The 19,464-nt window shown below is 39.9% G+C and overlaps 1 protein-coding gene and 1 long non-coding RNA gene across 2 annotated transcripts in view; one reads left to right on the top strand and one right to left on the bottom strand.

Moving 5' to 3' along the window:
• Gm5108 (predicted gene 5108) overlaps positions 1-11,116 on the bottom strand; it is a 35,402-nt gene extending 24,286 nt beyond the window's left edge. Inside the window, exons 1-2 of the mRNA NM_001256184.1 lie at positions 10,925-11,116; positions 8,116-8,193 (exon numbers count right to left, since the gene is read on the bottom strand). Coding sequence (NP_001243113.1) covers positions 8,116-8,193; positions 10,925-10,993 — 147 coding nt within the window. The 5' untranslated portion in view covers positions 10,994-11,116. The remainder of the gene's footprint in view (positions 1-8,115; positions 8,194-10,924) is intronic.
• Positions 9,704-19,173, top strand: 4930425K10Rik (RIKEN cDNA 4930425K10 gene). Its single transcript, NR_038182.1, has 4 exons — positions 9,704-9,867; positions 14,098-14,270; positions 17,085-17,273; positions 18,959-19,173. It is a non-coding gene; the product is annotated as an RIKEN cDNA 4930425K10 gene (long non-coding RNA).
• The last annotated feature ends 291 nt before the right edge of the window (positions 19,174-19,464 follow it).

Raw genomic sequence — 19,464 nt, 5'->3', positions numbered from 1 at the left:
CTAATAAAAAAAACTTTCAAAAAATCAGTTATGTAAAAAAATTAGCATGTAAATAACTTAGTAGCCTTCTTGCATACCAACAATAGACTGAGAGCCAAACCAGTGATAGATATAATCATGTTCACAATAACTTCAAAAATAATATCTTGGAATAAACCTAAGCAGGGAGGTGAAAGAACTATAAGATAAAATCCTTAAAATACTGAAGAAAGAAATTGAGGAAGACATCAGTAGAAAGAAAGAACCTAGTGAACCCAGGAGCTGGGGCTGTTCCTCAGCCCTCTGTGCACGGAGATAACCAAATGGAGAAAGGCAAGCACAAGAACCTTACCAACAGAAACCAAGGCTACAGGGCATCATCAGAACCCAGTTCTCCCACAACAGCAAGCCCTGGATACCCCCAACACACCAGAGGCCCTTGGTCCTGTGAAGGCTCTATGGCCCAGTGTAGGGGAATGCCCGGACAGGGAAGCAGGAGTGAGTGCATTAGTGATCAGGGGGAGGGGGACAAGGTAGGGGGTTTTTGGAGGGGAAATGAGGAAAGGGGATAACATTTGAAATGTAAATAAAGAAAATAACTAACAACAACAACAAAAAAGAATGACCTTCTAGGTTCATGAACTGGGTTAATATGCACTTATCAATGAGTGTATACCATGTGTGTTCTTTTGTGATTGGGTTACCTCATTCAGGATGATATTTTCTAGTTTGATCCATTTGCCTAAGGATTTCATGAGTTCATTGTTTTTAATAGCTGAGTAGTACTCCATTGTGTAAATGTACCACATTTTCTGTATCCATTCCTCTGTTGAAGGACATCTGGGTTCTTTCCAGTTTCTGGCTATTATAAAAAGCGGATCAAGGACCTCCATATAAAATCAATACACTGAAACTAATAGAAGAGAAAGTGGGTAACAGCCTCAGACACATGGGCACAGGTAAAAATTTCCTGAACAGAATATCAATGGCTTATGCTTTAAGATCAAGGATCAACAAATAGGACCTCATAAAATTGCAAAGCTTCTGTAAGGCAAAAGGCACTGTCAATAGGACAAAATAGCAACCAACAGATTGGGAAAAAAATCTTTACCAATCCTACATCTGATAGAGGGCTAATATCCAATATATAAAAGAACTCAAGAAGTTAGACTCCAGAGAATCAAATAACCCTATTAAAAATGGGTTACAGAGCTAAACAAAGAATTCTCAACTGAAGAATATCGAATGGCCGAGAAGCACCTAAAGAAATGTTCAACATCCTTAGTCATCAGGAAAATACAAGTCAAAACAACCCTGAGATTCCACCTCACACCAGTCAGAATGGCTAAAATCAAAAAACCTAGGTGACAGTAGATACTGGCGAGGATGTAGAAAAAGAGGAACACTCCTCCATTGTTGGTAGGATTACAAGCTGGTACAACTACTCTGGAAATCAGTCTGGTGGTTCCTCAGAAAATTGGACATAATATTACCTGAGGACTCAGCTATACCACTCCTGGTGATATACCCAAAAGATGCTCCAACATATAACAAGGACACATGTTCCACTATGTCCATATTTCTTTTATTTTTATTTGTGGTTATGTGTATTTATCTGCTGTGTATGTGTATCTGCATGAGTGTGTGCCACATCTACAAAGCTGTCTGAGGAACCCAGAAGAGGGCACTGGATCCTCTGATGGAGTTATAAGAGGTAGTGAGCCACCTAACCTGGATACAGAAATGAGCAACAAACAGGCTTAACTGCCGAGCCATCTCTCATCCCCCCAGGCCCTGCATTTCATAATGAAACTCTACCTTGGACTTGAAAGACAGAGTCACTATCTTCAAAATTTCAAAATCTAGAACTTAGAGAGTCTAGAACTACTACCCAACTGTGTGGAAATAATGACCTCAAGAACACAACCACTCACTACATTGCATTTCTTCAAAATTCTCCTGAAAGACCTGAATATGGCATCTGTAACCCGAGTAAGTAGAAACAGATACACACAATGAAACCTCTGTCTCAGTGAAGCTTGCTCCTTGAGTCTCTTCCTCAAGACTCTGGGGGCTACGGATGCCTCCCGACCCATCTCTTCTACCACCACATATTTTTTAAACATAGTCTCCTGTGACCCTAACCAACTCAGCTTTGTCTCAATCTGTGGAGACGTCTTACAGGTATGTACTGGGAAAACAGGAAACTAGGGGAAGCTTAACTGAGGGGAAGGATCTTGTGCTTTCAGGAAAATCCTTGAAAAGCTGGCATCTGAGTACCATCAAGAAGAACACGGCTAACAGCCCCTCAGCTCTCACTCTGTTCTTGGTTCTGGAGAGGCTGTGATTCACCCGGCAGCAGCAGACACTTTTTGTTTTTAGGGCTGGTGATTCGGATAAAGATATACACGTACTGTTTGTCTACATACTTCTTCTTTGAAAAGAGTAATGAAACGTAGTTCTTTTCCCATGAAGTTTCTGAATGACTGAAGTAATGACAAGTCCAAGTCCGTGAAATCACTGAGTTTGGGAAGAAGTGTCCACTCTATTCCACTAATGCAGTCCTGTGTCTACCCCTCTGTTTTTAATTCTTCAAGAAAATTAATTATAATGCCCTTGGCTATCACCCAGTTAAGACATATCATTTTTTTCCTTTGAGATTCACCAAAGAAAGAGTATAGGGGGAGTGGGGGATGAGGAAGTGGAAGTTCACAGACAGAATTGGAATACCAGCGAAAAACCTGGGTTTCTTATAGAAAATTTTGAAGCTTGGCAATTTTGTAGTAAGATTAAAACCTGTAAATTAAAATATTTCTTAACCTTTTCAACTATATTAGGAAATTATATACATACCTGAGTGAGTGTATATGTGAATATGAGTGTGTGTGTGTGTGTGTGTGTGTGTGAGTGTGTGTGTGTATGAATGTGTGAGTGTGTGTATGAATGGGTATGTGTGAGTATGAGTGTGTGAGTATATATGAGAGTGTGTATTAGTGTGTAAGTATGAGTTTGTGAGTGTGCATGTGAGAGTGTGCATGAATGTGAGTATGTATAAATTTGTGTGAGTGTGTATTAGTGTGTGTGTATTTTAGAGGGTGGATGTATGAGTGTATTGTAAGACTCTGTGTGTGTGTGTGTGTGTGTGTGTGTGTGTGTGTGTGTGTGTGTGTGTGTGTGAGTATGAATGTATCCAGTGTCTGTAGGAAGCACAGTGTTTCTCCAGGTTAGAAATGTGAAGAAACGCTATGGGTAAAGGAGGAAAGAAGCATCAGAGATCATGGACGTAAGAGGAAAAGTAACGGAGAAAAACCACAGCAAGCATTCAAAGAGAACAGAGTCCTACTCAGAGGTATTTTAAGTATTCACTGCTACAGACATTCAGCCTTGTTTTTCTGGTACTGTCCTGGGGGATTATCAGGAAAGTTTCTGTAAAGCTAAGTTAAACTGATAAAAAATTTTTTGGAAAGTCAAAAGTAAGCTATAAGCTAAATGCTTCCCATATTTTAAAGGCCTCATTATATGCATTTAGTAGGAGCACTCTATATTCCTCACTCTGCCATTTATGAGTCTTGGTGTAAGTAAGAAAATATGATTGACTGTAATATGGCTGATTTCTTTTTATTAGGAAGGTTTTTTTTTTTTCAGCTCCACTATCTTCCACCACGGAGATCTTCATTTCTTCACCCCTGCCTTTCATGAATTCTAGATACCTGCTCAACTTGCAGTGCACACACAGGAGGCTAGAACTCAAGGAAGGCAAGGTTCATGTGAAAGGACATCCATACAGACCTGTCTTTTCATATCAGGAAATCCAGGGATTTCTGAGACATCTCATTCAGCAACCTCATGCTTACATCTCATTAGCCAACACCATCAATACGTGGCAAAGAAGGGACTGACCATCCACTGTACTAAGTTGGAAAGCCATGAGGGGAGGGGGTAAGGAAATGGAGGAGATAAGAAGGAAGTACGAGAGAGAAATCAGGATGAAGGGCACAGGAAAAGGCCATATTGAAATACATCACTTTGTAAAGCAGGAGTTAGGAATGTGATAGCTGAGTGGCTGAAGAATGCCAGTGTCAGGCATAGGATGATTCAGTATAAACTGGTCAGGGAGGTCTCAAAGACTCCCTAAGAAACAGAAAATCTGGCCTTTCCTCTTAGATACCTACGAGAACTAGCATTCTGAAGGTCTTGACTTCACTGGATATCATGCTTTCATGAAGAAGACAAAACATTTTCTCCCTTGGCAATCATGTTCTTGTATGGTTAATGAGCAAAAGAGAAAATTTCCTATGAAAACAAACTTGCAAAGTCCTCCTTCATTCAAGGTTACATTCCAACTTACATCAGGGGCATATCATAAAACTTGAGAGTCCCAAACATAAGTGCGATATGTGGAGAGTGGCCCACTTTTAAAATCAGTTTGAAGTTTAAGAAACCAAATTGCTAACACTAAGTGATCTTGATTCCTCATGAATCTGTTATGTGAGTCTCACAACAGAGATAAAATAGAAGAGTTTGCCTGGATGTGTATTCAGCGGCTGTGAGTGAACATGAATATTCCTTTGATATTATGAAGACGCAGAGAAACACAGATGGTTTGTTAAGCAAATTATGGATTCTCGTTCCACAGTCTTTCAACAATAAAATGTGAGTCGATTTAGGAGCCTTGGTAATTAGCTTTATTTATAATATTTATAAATTGTCATAGAGAAGGGCTTATAGGAGACAAAGTACTAGTAAGCATATATACATACATACATACATATGCATACATATATACATATATACATATATATATATATATTGTACATGTATAGGGAATATAGAGGGATATGTTCCAAATATAGTAAACCCTTAATATAAATGTTTTCTGGATAGTAAAATTGTAGTATTTAAGTGTAGCTGGTATGGCCAGTTACATACAATGGGCACTTTGTTTATACTCTAATTTTCTTAAAATTATTATGACATTTTATTTTAAATGTTCTCGTGTGTCTCTATATGTTACATAAAGGTTCAAGCATCTTGCTTTTACTTTCTACCCACGATAGGATAGGACTTGGAAATCACTGAGTACTTATTGTTTGCAAAGTGGGTTAGTGAAAAAATAGGTAAGATCGGGCTGTATCACTCAGATAAATACCCTCTGATCATGTGGTGATTGTCCATATAGGCTTCTGTGTTTGTAGCAATGTAGCAAATGTGTTAATGTATTTGTGAGTAAAGAAAATAAATAAATTACTCAGTGAGCCTTGGAGACACCTGATGGTAGAATGACTTCGCATCCCTAACCTGACTCTAATGAAGATTTATGAAGAAGAAAATGTCAGCACTGGATGCTGGCCTATCCCTGTTGTGGATTCCACCAAAGTGAACTTCAAAGTTATGCTGCCAGACACCATTATTTTAATTTCCTGTCCAGGAGAAAGTGGTATTTTATCAACATTTCTTACAGTTCTTTGGAAGCATAAAATGTACTTTAGAAACATAAAACTGTAAGGTCTTCATTTGAGTTACAAGCTAATAAATTCCCCTGTTGTCTGTCCCTGGATGTGAGCCAAAGAGAAACCTCCTGAGCCAGAAACAATAGGTTTAAGACTCAAGGTACAGGAAGCAGCAGAAGCAGCAGAAAATTTACAGCAGATCCTCTGTAGGGGAGACATGGAAGGGTTCAGATAGGTGCTGCTCATGTAGAGGATTTGCATCCCAGCTTGGGCACACATAGTGAAGACAATCTTCTTTTATATAGAAGAGAAAGAAAGCTTGTTATTTATTTGTCTGGGCTAAGAAGAGATAGTCTAACATCAATTGCAGAAATAATCACAATAAACAAGGCCAATGGTCCCAAGGACTGGGGAGATGATGTAGTCAGTAATGTGCTCTGTGTGTTCACTTAAGGACCTAAGTTCTATCGGCAATATGCATTGTATCATGGGCTTGTAGTGCCAGAACTCAAGAAGCTTGGGCTCACTAGTGAGCCAGTTTAGCCTAATCAGTCAACCCCAACTATGATGAAAACTGTCTAAAAAAACAAAGGTGATAGACCATAAGAAATATCACAATAAGTTATCCTTTGCTGTCTACACCCATATTCACAGACATTCTCATATACATATATGTGCACACACTCATGCACACATATACAAAGTGGTCCAATGAAAAGCAGTCCAATTCTTGCAATATTGGTATGGCCAGCAAGGCATACAGGCCACTAAGAAGCCTGCAAAAGACTCCCTCACCCCACAGGAACTACTACTATGAAAGTTCAAATTATCAAGTAATTCTAAATAATTTTTACCACATCTTACTCTTTGGTGGATAGTCTTACACATAGGGAACGTTTCATAAGTCTATTCCTGAGACCAACAGTTAGAATTCCAGGAAGAGGATCTAACATCCTCGCTATCCTCACGTTCTATCATGGGAGGAAAGAGTAGTGGTGAATTAATTAGCACGAAACGCAGCTGGAGATGAAGGCAATGTTCATAGATAAAGAGATTTCATCTATAATGCTATGGATTTTGGACTTATGCCAAGAAAAATCAGAGGAATTAATAAGTTTAAGTGGAGATAACTAAATTTCATTTTAGAAAAGTAGGTGAGTGTGTCAGATAAAAACAAGAGGGCTAATGAGGAGGCAACCTAACTATGGTACAACCCAAAACGTAGGAGTTCAGATAGAGACCAGAGTTGGTGTGAGATGCACCGGAGTTAGAACTGCTAAAGTTACAGAGTTCAAATGAATTAAGAGGTGCAGTGGAATGCAAGAAAAAAAAAAAAACAAAAAACAAAAAACAAAACAGGCTCTGCCTTGAGCAACTGAGTAGCAGTGGTGCTAACTAACCTGGAAAGAAAAGGAAAAAAATGTTTGCACAGTGCTAAAGAGCTTGGTTCTTCCATGGCTGCCTGGTGTCCAAAATGTGGTAGAACGTTGGAGACATTCAACAGCAGTTGGCTTTACATCTCTGGTGCTTTGGAGGTAGGACTGAGTTTGTTCCACAAAACTAGACAGTAACTGAAGTCGTGCGAGAGAATGCAAACCTATTTGAAGAGCAAGAAAGGGAGAAAAGGCTCAGAAGAGAACCATGTTCATTCTAGCATTCTTAAAGACAGCCAAGAAATTTATAGTCATAGAAGAAAGCCAAGAATATTGTCAAAAAATGTACAGTCACAGGAAGAAAATCAAGAATGCAGGAGACTGAAAACTAAGAGAAAAAGAGCATTGTGAGTCATGGGAGCTTGCAGAGATGAGGGAGTCTATAGGGGTCTGACGTAGGTCCTGTGTGTGTGTGTGTGTGTGTGTGTGTGTGTGTGTGTGTGTGTGTAGCTTGGAATGCTGGAGCAGGGTCTGTCACGGACTCCTTTGCTTGCTCATGGGTCCCTTTTCCTCTTACTGGTTTGTCTTGTCCAGCTTGATATAATGCTATGTGCCTGGTCTCATTCTAGCTTGTTATGCTGTGTTTGGTTGATGTCCCTGGGAGGGTAGAGGGGGTGGATCTGAGGGAGGGAGAGGATGGGGAGACACTAGAGGAAAGGGAAGGAGGAAACTGCAGTCTGAATGTAACATATGAGAAAAGAATCGAAAGAAATAAGAAAGAAAAGAATCAGTAGAGGCAAATGCTGAGGCTAAGGAAAAATGGTTTCAGGACTTAAGGTTTTTATTAAACTAAATATAGGAGACCTTATTCATAAGGAGGAAAAAAAGATGTCAGTTGGAAATGCACATAGTGTGTCTACACATAGGCTACTCTTTCTGAAAGTTTAAGATATAAATGAAAACAAAAGAGATGTTTATGCCTGAAAAGATACCAGTTAGATAATGAAGCACTAAAACCATGGTGATGGATTCAGGAAGCTAATGTTTTAAAACGTCAAGCATAATTTTCAATGAGAAGTTAAATGAACATACATCAAAAAGATATTATTTAATTAATTAATGAGGCAGAAATTTTTCATAATAGCTAATTTTGTTACAGTAATTTAATAAGTGAATATGAGGATAAGCTTGATATCTTAGTACACAATTAATACACTGGAAAGCAAAACTCAAACCAACAGATTTACTTTTCTGTGGAAAAAAATTCTTTGTGAAAGCTATTTATCACTGAAGTGCAAAAAAAAAATGCTTACATTACCATACAACTTCACTAGGCCTTGGACTTCAATAATTAATTGTGGGCTGAGCAAAGTACATCTCCTCTCACAAGCCTGTGTAAGCAAGCAATACAATAACCCATATAACCATAAGGAAGCATTTCATTTACCTCTAGCCTTATTCCCAAGTTCTAAACATTTTTAACAGGGTAGTTGCTGAAAAGTATATTTGCAAAAAAAAAAAAAAGCAATCAGCAAGGTCTGTGCAAATAAGAGCAAACTCCAAAAAAAACATAACTGATATTAGATGATGAACAATCTGTTTACAAAATTATAGACAGAGTTAAGGGAAAGAAAATGGATATGATGACTCACATGTGTAGCCCCAGCCCTCAAGAGGAAGACGGTCATGGGTTTGAAGTCAGCTCAGGCTACATAATAAAATACTGTCTCAAGAATCAAAAATAAAATAATTAACAATACAAGACCAAAGGTGGGAAAAGATCTCTTGAGATCAGCAGCCAGTGGCCTGATGAGGAAGGAAATGGCTACTAGGACTCAGAGAGATATAACTATAGCAGCCAACTTCTCAATGTAACTCTTATGTCTTTTCATGTAGGAACATGGCTCCTCACTCTCTAACTGAGAAAGGATAATGGAGAAATAAATATCATGGTCTCCTTCTTCCCCTGCTCTCTAACCAAAGAACGGTAATGGCCATTGGCTAGATCCAATCTGATTTCAGAAATCAAAGACCCATTTAAGCATAGCAAAATAATGGATAATATAAATGGATACTAGGAGAAGAGGTGACAGTCACACAAAAGATACAGAGAACAGAGACAGAGAAGAAGAGAGATTTGTTGTTGTTGTTGTTGTTGTTGTTGTTGTTGTTGTTGTTGTTGTTGTTGTAACTGAAGAAGACAAGAATGAGTGAGTTGGTTACAGAATCATTTGTACATTAGAAAACTTCAGAAACTCCCTATTAAATGAATCAACTTTTCTCTATTGTCTTCCAAGTATTCATTGAATGAGATTTGGTAGAAATGAAGAGTCAGTAAAAAAAAATTAAGTGGGTAAAATTTAACTTTGTAAGGTTGACATTTTGACAAAAGACCAAAGGTTTGCCCATAAGTCAACATGAGAGTTCTGGGTAGTGGGAATGAACAAAACTGACATGGAAAGACCACAGCTCTGCTGGGAAGCCATCATTGAGGGTGCTTAGATTCTTCCTTGGCATCTCTTGATAAACAATGCATGTTGCTTGCTTGTCTTACCCACGTCACTTCCTGTGAGTGATTGTATACTTAACTGGGCTATTTTTATAAGTCAGGAAATCACAAGTCATTCTGGAGGGGAAGTGGCTTCCTTAGTCCTGACCTCCAAATTCCTGATGTGTGCTGTACAAAACGACCCAGGAACAAACAGCAAACAACCCAAATTAGGTTTCTTCAGCACCTTATCCTCAGCCTGTTTCTCTGTCAGGGACACTCTTCCTCATCCTCTTAGCTGAGCCTGAGTCCACTCAAAACTCAACCATCATCTTACTTCCTTTGTGACATCCTCCTTGGTTGCTCTGGGACAAGTGGCAAGCAGCAGCAGCAGTTAACTGATGCTATTCTAAAGGGTTACTCTTGTCAGGGTTCAGTTTACATGGACGTGGTGTCCCAAGGTGTTCTGGAGCAGTGAATACATGTCAATCAGTGCTTCTAAGGAAAGCATTGATTGGAATAGACTCAGGTCTATAGGCTGTGATGTCCAAGATGCTTCATTCTATGTGTGGTGAAGGTATGTCATCTTTGTTACTGTATTTATGTTATTATTCATAAAATTCTAAAACTACTACGACTTCAGCACTCCATTAAATTGACTCTTAGAAAAAGCCCACATCTCATGACAGAAACTGTCTAGGAATACTTAAATATCTGGATTGTAACTGGATTGAAACCCCTAACAAACTCAAAAATAGAGTTGTGTGTGTGTAAGAGAGAGAGACAGAGAGAGACAGAGACAGAGAAAGACAGAGACAAAGACAGAGACACAGAGAGAAACACACAGAGAGAGACAGAGAGAGGAGGAAGAGGGAAAGGGGAGGAAGGGAAGGAGAGAGCAGGGAGGGAGGGAGGGGCAGGGAGATGGGCAGAGATACAGTTTTTATCATTTTAAATGTTGTATCCTCTGCAATTCTTGTTTAGCTGAACTCCAGAGCATTTTGGAACATGGGAAATGAAAGATAAAATTTTTAAGGAGCTGGTGATGCACATAGTACATTCAAGCTCACTGGACAGCTCCTTAAGTAGTTTGTGCTGTGCTGAGTGTGACCACATAGCCCACCAGCACCCACAGGTGACAGGTTTGAAGCTCCTGTAACTAGCTACTGGCAGCACTCTGGATCTTCTTGACAATTTGTTTTCATTTTTTAATATATATTTTCTTTATTTACATTTCAAATGTTATCCCCTTTCCTAGTTTCCCCTCCGAAAACCCCCTATCCCCTCCTCACCCCTGCCCCTGTTCCCCAACGACCTACTCCTGCTTCCTGGCCCTTGCATTCCCCTATACTGGGGCATAGAACCTTCACAGGACCAAGGGCCTCTCCTCCCATTGATGACAGACTAGGCCATCCTCTGCTACATATGAAACTAGAGCCATGAGTCCCACCATGTGTTTTCTTTGATTGGTGGTTTAGTCCCAGGGAGATCTGGAGATAGTTGTTAGTTCATATTGTTGTTCCTCCTTTGGGGCTGCAAACCCCTTCAGTTCCTTGGGTACTTTCTCTAGCTCCTTCATTGGGAACCCTGTGCTTCATCCAATGGATGGCTGTGAGCAACTTTTATCTACTTACTGCAAGACTTGTTGTGGGGAATTGCAGGCTGGTCTCCAGTTGAGCTAAGGTCTGAACCCCGATGGTCATAATTCACCTTCATGACACGGTAGGCATTCCCTCATGCTCCTGGAACTCTGGCCCCTGCCTAAGTTACCGCCAGCTCCCCACAGCTCCCACAAGAGAAGCATGGTCAGTAGTCACATAGGCAATGCCCAAGTTTCTGACCTTCAGGCTAAACTCCTCCTAGCAACAGTGGAGACCATAAAAAGGGCTGTTCAGCCCCACCTTGCTTTCTTACCTATTACGCTCTCACTTCTCACTCCTCACTCTCACCCCTCTCTCCTCTTTCTTTGCCTTCTCTCCTCTCTCCTTACTTACTCTTTGTCTTTTCTTCTCCTCTCCTCTCTCCTCTACCTTACTCTCTCTTTCTCTCTAAACTTCTCTCTCTCTCTCTCTCTCTCTCTCTCTCTCTCTCTCTCTCTCTCTCTCTCTCTCTCTCTCTCTCTTTCTCTCTCCCTTCTCTCTTTCCCCCTGCATTTCTATAATAAAGCTCTTAAACCATAGAGAGTCTCTGCTTAAGATCTGCTGCATACACTCTTACAGGTGTTGGGAACCTCTTCCCTTATCCCTCTCTCACATAACCCCGGTGGTTTTAGCAAGGTAGCTCTGGGGATCCCCAGGTAGGGTTGCCCTTGGCCACCCCCTGAAGAGTGGGATAGGGGAATGCCCACCCAGGGATGAGTGGAAAGGGTAGGTAGCAGCTCTCCCAAGTCTGACTAACCAGAGAATAAGGAAACTCTGGCGGAGCATGGGTCTTTTCCCTTCCCCCACTTCCCCAGGGTCCCCCTTTTTTAGTTCCCAACAACTTGCAGCAGGTATACCTCAGCAGCAAATGTCTCCTATTTGAATCCTCGCCAGTTTCCAAACTTGAATACAATTCTTTAATCTTATTATTGCAATACTAACAAGAGTCCTTTAAGATGGACAAGGAACATCATTTGTTGTAATGCCACTGTGTGTAATTAGATTTGGAAATCACTGAGACTGCTCTCTGCATCTTGCTAAAGGAAGTTCTTTCTCTCTAACAAGTGTATGTTTATGCATGACCTCTCTCCACTCCTCAGAGGTAAATATTTTATGTACCAGTTCTATCTCACTCAAATTGAATATCCTTGAGAAACAGCATAGAATTCTTACCTGAAAGTATTTTATAAGTGCAGTAAATATGGATAGGTGGATAGGTGGATGGATGGACATATGGATGAATGCACAAATAAAATACAAAAGGAAATTAAAGAATCTGTCAAATAAAAAAAGTCATCTATTTATCAGTTGAAAGCCAGAACTGAAATATGCTTTTGCTAGTTGTGTTATCAGAAACATTAAATGAAAAAGATGTGTACATTATACACTCATGTCATAAATTAATAAGAAATATAAACTAACTATTATCAAATATGACAACATACAGCATAAACTCTGAGTTTTCTTTTGTGGCTGAAGAAACAGCAATTGGCCATAAAGCCTTCTGCGCTCATCCTGATAACAGCATTATCCACACTCTCTGAATGAGGAAATAACAAAACACTTACCGACCAGCATGCTTGGAAACAAAATGTAGTGGAATATTATTTGGTAATAAAATAAAGAAAATATCCATACACACTACAAAATGTATGAGCCTAAAAATACCATTGTAGTAAGTGAAAAAAAGCAGTCATAAAAATCATTTAATGTAAAAAAAAATCATTTAATGTACAGATTCATTTTTAAAGTACTGCATAGAATGGATAAATGTCTAGAATCAGAAAGTATGTTCCTATTTCAGTGGCTGAAGAAATAGGGAATGGGATTCCTATCAGAGGGATGAGACACATGAAATTATATGGTGATAGTTTTTGTACAGTTCAATTAATATGCCACAGTTATAACTATATTGTAAATACTTGAGTATTATGCAGAATGAATGATTTTACAACAAAGCTATTTTAAGGGTAAAGTGACTTTTTTCCCACATTACACAAGTAGTTGGTGAAGCCAGAACTAGGCTCCCTAATTTCTGAGCTGACACAGTTGCTATCTCCTGTGTTGCTGTTGGCTTTCCAATCCCTCTATTTTATGAACACATCTGATTCTGCTTTTGCACTTCAGTGTCTGTTTAGGTCTCTTTTTTTCTCCCCTCATTTCCAGCCTCCTCTGGAGCCCATGGTGTCCACACCCAGCTGTTAAATAGCCTACTTTGTAATGTTCACAACTCAGCTGTTTTATATTTCACTATACTGCAGTGACTGCTATTGATCTACTCCGTCCACCGAATGTTCGTGTCATAAGATGCTATGGGAAGTGTGGTCAGCAAGACTTTGGGGTAAAGATGACTTTAGCAGTGTGTGAGCAGTGGGTGGGAAACTATGAAACAATAGCTTGATTCTATCACAGACCTCGTCTCAAAGCCACAGAAACAAGAACCCAGCAAAGGCTACTAAACCCGATACTCTTCCCTGAGAGGCTGCCTTACAATGTGTGAGAGAGGCCATTTTCCAGATGACTTCCTCTCCTGTTACAGACTCTGGCTCTGGCTCCCTGCAAAGTGCAGGAGCTTCTCCATCTTCACTGTTTGAGACACTTGTCTTTGCCCTCCGATGGATTTCTCCACCCTCTTTCTCTCTCTTTTTTAGAGTTTCCTATTGTAAAAAGATAAATCATCTCATGGACTTCTATGCTTTTGAAAAGATACATGTAGACATTGAGATGTTTCCAAATGAAATAGAAGGTATAAGGTGAATGGCAGCTGACATTATTAAAGGATGTCTGAAGGAAACACATGTTCTCTTTCCACACGGTATGATCATGTTATCTCATTTTTTTCTAAATAAGGAAAGGATTCCTTGTTGTCAACCTCTAAGAACAAGATGAAATGTTATTTGGCAGTAGATCTTTCTTTTTCCAAGATGAAGATGTGAACTGCTGTTTGCATCACTTGAATTTATAAATTGGAGATACTTTTACAGCACAATTAAAAATCATGTTTTGTGGCTTTAAAGTAGATTTATTTACTTATTACCTAGAGATATTAATTTTCCAATAAACTCCAAGTTATTTGGGTAAAATGTGAAACTTTTGTAAGAAAACTGTAAATATTGGTTAGTTCAAGTCATTAGCCTGAGATGAAGTAGCAGCTGGTTTTGTGGCAGGACTTCCCTAAATCCACTGGGTGGTGATGGAGAGATGATATAAGGAGAGGTTAATTGTGAAGATGGAAGAAGAGGAACGGGAATAGCAGGAGAGCCCCAGGACACAGACACCATAGTGGGAGAACCACAAGGCGGAGCCTCTGCAACACTTGATTTCACACTCTAGTGAAGAGGTAAGGAACACCTGTAGTAGACATTAGACACCGGCTCCTCCCCCAGTATTTGTCTTTCTTCTTTCTAACAAAAGGATATTTTGATTTTTGTACCTAATCCCAATACCACACAATTCATGATATAGTTTTGCTCTTTTTTTTACATTTATTTTATTTTTTACGATTATAATATAATTACCTCATTACCGCCTTCCACCCATCACCAAGCCCTACTGTATAGCATTTCTTGCTCTCTTTCAAACTCATGATCACTTCTTCTATTAATTGTTGTTACATACATATATGGTTGTAAACACACATACACAATTTGTAAATACATATATACAACCTGCAAAGTCTATACAACACTACTTACATGCATGTTTCCAGGAATGACCACCTGGTACTGACTAAATAACTGTTGTACCTTTTGATCCCATCCCATTTGAAATGACATTCCATGTTACAATGTGCTTAGAATATCAGCAGAAGCAGAAGCTAATTAATTAATTAATTAATTAATGGGAGGGGGAGAGAGAAAGAGGGGGAGAGAGGGAGAAAGAGGGAGAAAGAGAGAGAGGGAGAGAGAGAGGGAGAGAGAGAGAGATCCTTATGTTCCTAAAAGGATTGGGCATCTTTCACATGTCAAAGACATGGACAGCCATGCTAGACTCCTGCCTGTAAGCAGGCAGCTTGTTCTCTACCCAGCCTCTACCACACCTTTATTATACATTTTTATTCAATAATGAAATTAAAGACTATAAGGTGTGCCAGGACACAAAATACCATTTTCATACTTATTTTTATTTCCTACAACAATAGAATGTTTATCAAATAAATACAATTACTGTGGCCTCCTATCATCTATATTAGCTATTTGATATGCATGGTTAGCAGGAACAGAAGTGGGCTCTAAGAGAATATTTAGCATAATAATACTAAACTAATAATCATTTAGGTAGGTAGCATCTAAATGCATCAGGGATTGTATTAAGCACTGTACATGGAGGTGGAGGAGGAAATCTAGCTAGGTAGATACATAGAAAATTGGATCACAGAGAAATTGAGTGTCACAATAATGGCGTGGGGACAAAGCTACTTCCAAACTTAGGCATGTCTGCTTAGGTTGTGGGAGGAGAGAGAGTTTTCATTTAACATATCATCCACAAGTTTATTTCTTTTTTAAGAAGTAATTCTTTAGTAGTAGTAGTAGTGTTACTATTATTATTATTAACGTATTCACTTTACATCCTGCTCACTGCCCCCTCCTGGTCACCTCCTCCCACAATCCCTCCCCCCATCCTCATCCCCTCCTCCTCTGAGATGGTACGGGCTCCCTAGATATACCCCTACCCTGGCACATCAAGTCTCCATGAAGCTGGGTGCATCCTCTCCCACTGAGGCCAGATAAGGCATCCCAGCTAGAAGAACATATCCCATGTACAGCCAACAGCTTTTGGGATAGTCTCTATTCCAGTTGTTTGGGATCCACATGAAGACCAAGCTGCACATCTGTTACATGTGTGCAGGGAGGCCTAAGTCCAGCCTGTGCATGTTCTTTGGTTGGTGGTTCATTCTCTGAGAGCCCCAAGGGTCCAGGTTAGTTGACTCTGATGGTCTTTCTGTGGAGTTCCTATCCCCTTAGGGATTGCAATCCTTCCTCCTATTCTTCCATAAGAGTCCCCAAGCTCCACCTACTGCTCGGCTGTGGGTATCTGTACCTGTCTAAGTCAGTTACTGGGAAGAGACTCTCAGAGGACAGCCATGCTAGACTCCTGTCTAAAAGCATAACCGAATATCATTAACAGTGTCAGGGATTGGTGTGTGCCCATGTTATGGGTCTCGGGTTAGGCCATTATTGGTCGCCCATTCCCTCAGTCTCTGCTACATCCCCAGTCCCTGCACTTCTTGTAGACAGCATAAGTTTGGGATGGAAAGTTTTGTGGGTGGTTTGGTATCTTTGAAAGACTAATGAGGCTTTTGTAAATGAAGAGGATGGGATGTCTAAGCAGCAGAAAATGGTAGTAGTACAGATTCTAAAATAATGGAAATGCAGATAACTGATAATCATGGTTGTGAGGGACCCAGGTACAGAAAAGCAGCACACGAGAAGGGGGAGGCCATGGGGGGCCATGCAGAGAAGTTTCGCATCCAAAGGAAGCAGGAAAGATAATGAAGGCAAAGAAACAAGGTTCTTGGAGCAGCTCATGATCAAGCCACATGAGGGGGGAGTGGGTGAGAGCTTGACAATAGATAAAAATTAAATTGCAGACACGCATAAAAATACATATATGTGTGTCATATACATAATACACACAGACAGACAGACAGACAGACAGATTTTACAGTGGCAGTAATAGAAGTGCAAAGAGGGCACTGGAAAGGTTTAGTCATCTGTTGAGCACAAGGTCAGTGGTGCCTGGGTAGCCTTGGAAACAACGCAGCTGGCATGGACACTTACATTTTAGAGTAAAAGTGGAAAGGAGTTAGGCTTTGTGTATTAGAGAACAAGACAGCAGAAGCTTTGCACACTATCCCCTGCAGGTGCTCATGGTTTATTCAAGCAAAGCTGCTCAAAATAACTAAGATTTGCAACCTACCAGGATTCATATGTCAACAAAATTTCCAGACAAATTCAAGGAATCAATTTCAAACTGAAAACTTTTCATTTGGCTAAGTCCAGATATGTTTTCTTTTTTAAAAAAAGAAAAAAATCCATTACTAGAAACACATAATTTTACATGAGGTTATTTCAATACCAACACTTAACGGGTGTTCTTAATACAAAAGGTGACTTGTTACATTGGTTAAATTTGGCTTTTTATTTCTACTTAGAAGCAAGTACTTCAATCTGCTTCATTGCCCCATCTTGCCAGAGCATTAAATGCTTCACAGAATGAAAACAGAAAAACCACAAATTGGCATTTTTAGAAACCACTGAAGTGAACTTTGCCTCCCGTAGAGATGTGGAGAGAACTGGGAAGGATTCACTGATTAAACGGACCTGTAGTCAGATGTTTGAAGGTGAGAAAATGGAAAGCCATAGGTACTGTGTACTTAGAACACTCTGTGTACCGATTGCTGTACTAAAGACTTGTGTAATATTTCGTCTCAGCCATCCAGGGAGTTGAGAATTTCAGCACATTTTATTTTACAAGTGTTAAGAAATACATTGTTATGGTCCATTGTTAAAATGAAGTGTACTGAACATTCCCGGAGTTACAGATAAGCCAGAGGTGGTAATCTCTTTTCTCTAGGCTGGCTTCCATTCTGCAGAATTATGTACGTAAAACTGCGTTGTTTCCATTAGTCTTTTGACATAGTTATTATCTTTATTTTCAATACAGATGAGGCTCTCTAGACTAGAGACATTAAGGTGCCACACACCATCCACAGGAACTGAAAGATACTATTCAGTATTTCATGCGCTTGCAATTCTGTGCTTCTTGGTACCTGATTACCCTGCCGTCCTAGAAGAAGATAATAAGTGAGAAAAAGAGACATAGATGGAACTCTGAGAAATACTGACACTTAAGATGTTCCAAGAGAAAAAAATCCAGAAGGAGAAAATGAACTAGCTTATGTAAGACAAGGAAGAAAACAACTTCTAGAAGAAAGATTGTCTGGGAGGCTGAGGCAGGAGGATTTTTGATTCAAGACCAGGTTAATACAATAGTGAGCTCCTGTCTCGGGGGGAATAGAAGGAAGGGAAATGCGTTGGGGAGAGTTCCTTTTGCTTTTCAGTTTAAGATGGACACAGTCTACAGTGACAGAAAAGCACATCAGTCAGGCCCTGAGGTGGCTGGGCACACAGTGTCTGCAGTCAGGACACAGAGAGAAGCAGGCTGAGACTTCTCCAGTTTTTCTACCCATCTCTCACCTTCTCACTGTATGGTCACCCAGACCATGTTTATGGTGCCTTCTTTCCACCCATCTACTTAAAACTCTGAATCATCTCATGGACACAGCCCAGAAGTGTGTCTCCTGGGTAATCTCAGACCAGGGAAGTGGAGAATGAAGGTTAAGCATCACACTCATGTGTGTATGGGTGTTTTGCCTACATGTATGTCTATGTTCCCCTTGAATGAAGCATCCACAGAGGCCAGAGGAGTGCATCCAAACCTCTGCACCTGGAGTTACAGTTGTGAACCATGATAGCAGCGCTAGGAACCAAACCCACGTCCTCAGGAGCAGCCAGTGCTCTAAACCACTGAGCCATTTGCATAGTACCACAATTGGTTATCTTAAGGTTTCTTTTATTAATTACTTTGTTATTTCTTTCTCCTGACTTGACCTAAACTAATAAATGTTGTCTACACTTACCTTCATCAAAACAATTAAACAAGTAAGTTAAATTTAAATAATAGCGGCTGTCTACAAAATATAAAGAAAACATTACAACTTTAAAAGACATAAGCAATGCCACGGGTCTCAGGGGGGCACCTTTCCTGAGCCCCTATCCCATGTTAGGTTGTAGTTTTCTCATTTTAGTTCAGTTCTCATGAGAACCACAAGAGATAAAGTATCATCATTCCAAATGTCTCCGTGGAGCATCTGAATCGTGGATGGGGAAATAATCCATCAAAGCTCACATCCCTGCTAAGTGGCAAAAAGATGGGGTTCAAAGACGGGTGGCCTGATCCCGCACTTCCCACAGCCTGCTTCCCAGTGTGGTTCTCAATTGATGTTTTTGTCCTCTTTGCTCTCAGCCGCTTCTACTCTCAGCTTGCCTGGGAAGATGAAGAAAGCAAGAAACAGCTACCTAGTACTCAACTCCCACGGAGAACACACAAAGGAAAAGCTTGTCATGTGGATTTCTCCTCCATCAAAAGAAACGTTTTCTGTCATCCAAGGAGTAAAACTGAACCTTGTCTTTTTTCCCTTTGCAAAATAAACTGACTTGTTAGTCTGCAACCATGCAATTAGTCTTTAGTCCTGGGGAGTTTATTTTTCTTAGTATATTCAGAACTGTATCTCAATTTATGTTATATAAAATTTGCCAGATTGTTCAGCTGATAAGTAAAAAACAAAACAAAACAAAACACTGTCAATCCAAAATTTTGTATGTGGCAAAAATATCTTCCCATTATGAAGTTTAATAAAGACATCTGCAATGCTTAAAGGAGATAGGCCTATTATTGTAAATCTATAATCTCAGCTAAGCAGGTCGGCTGAGGCAGAAGGACCATGAAGGATAAGCCAGAATGGGCAACGT

Source organism: Mus musculus, chromosome 5, assembly GCF_000001635.26.
Source record: "Mus musculus strain C57BL/6J chromosome 5, GRCm38.p6 C57BL/6J".
Lineage (NCBI taxonomy): Eukaryota > Metazoa > Chordata > Mammalia > Rodentia > Muridae > Mus > Mus musculus.
This window is presented reverse-complemented; position numbering and strand designations above follow the sequence as displayed.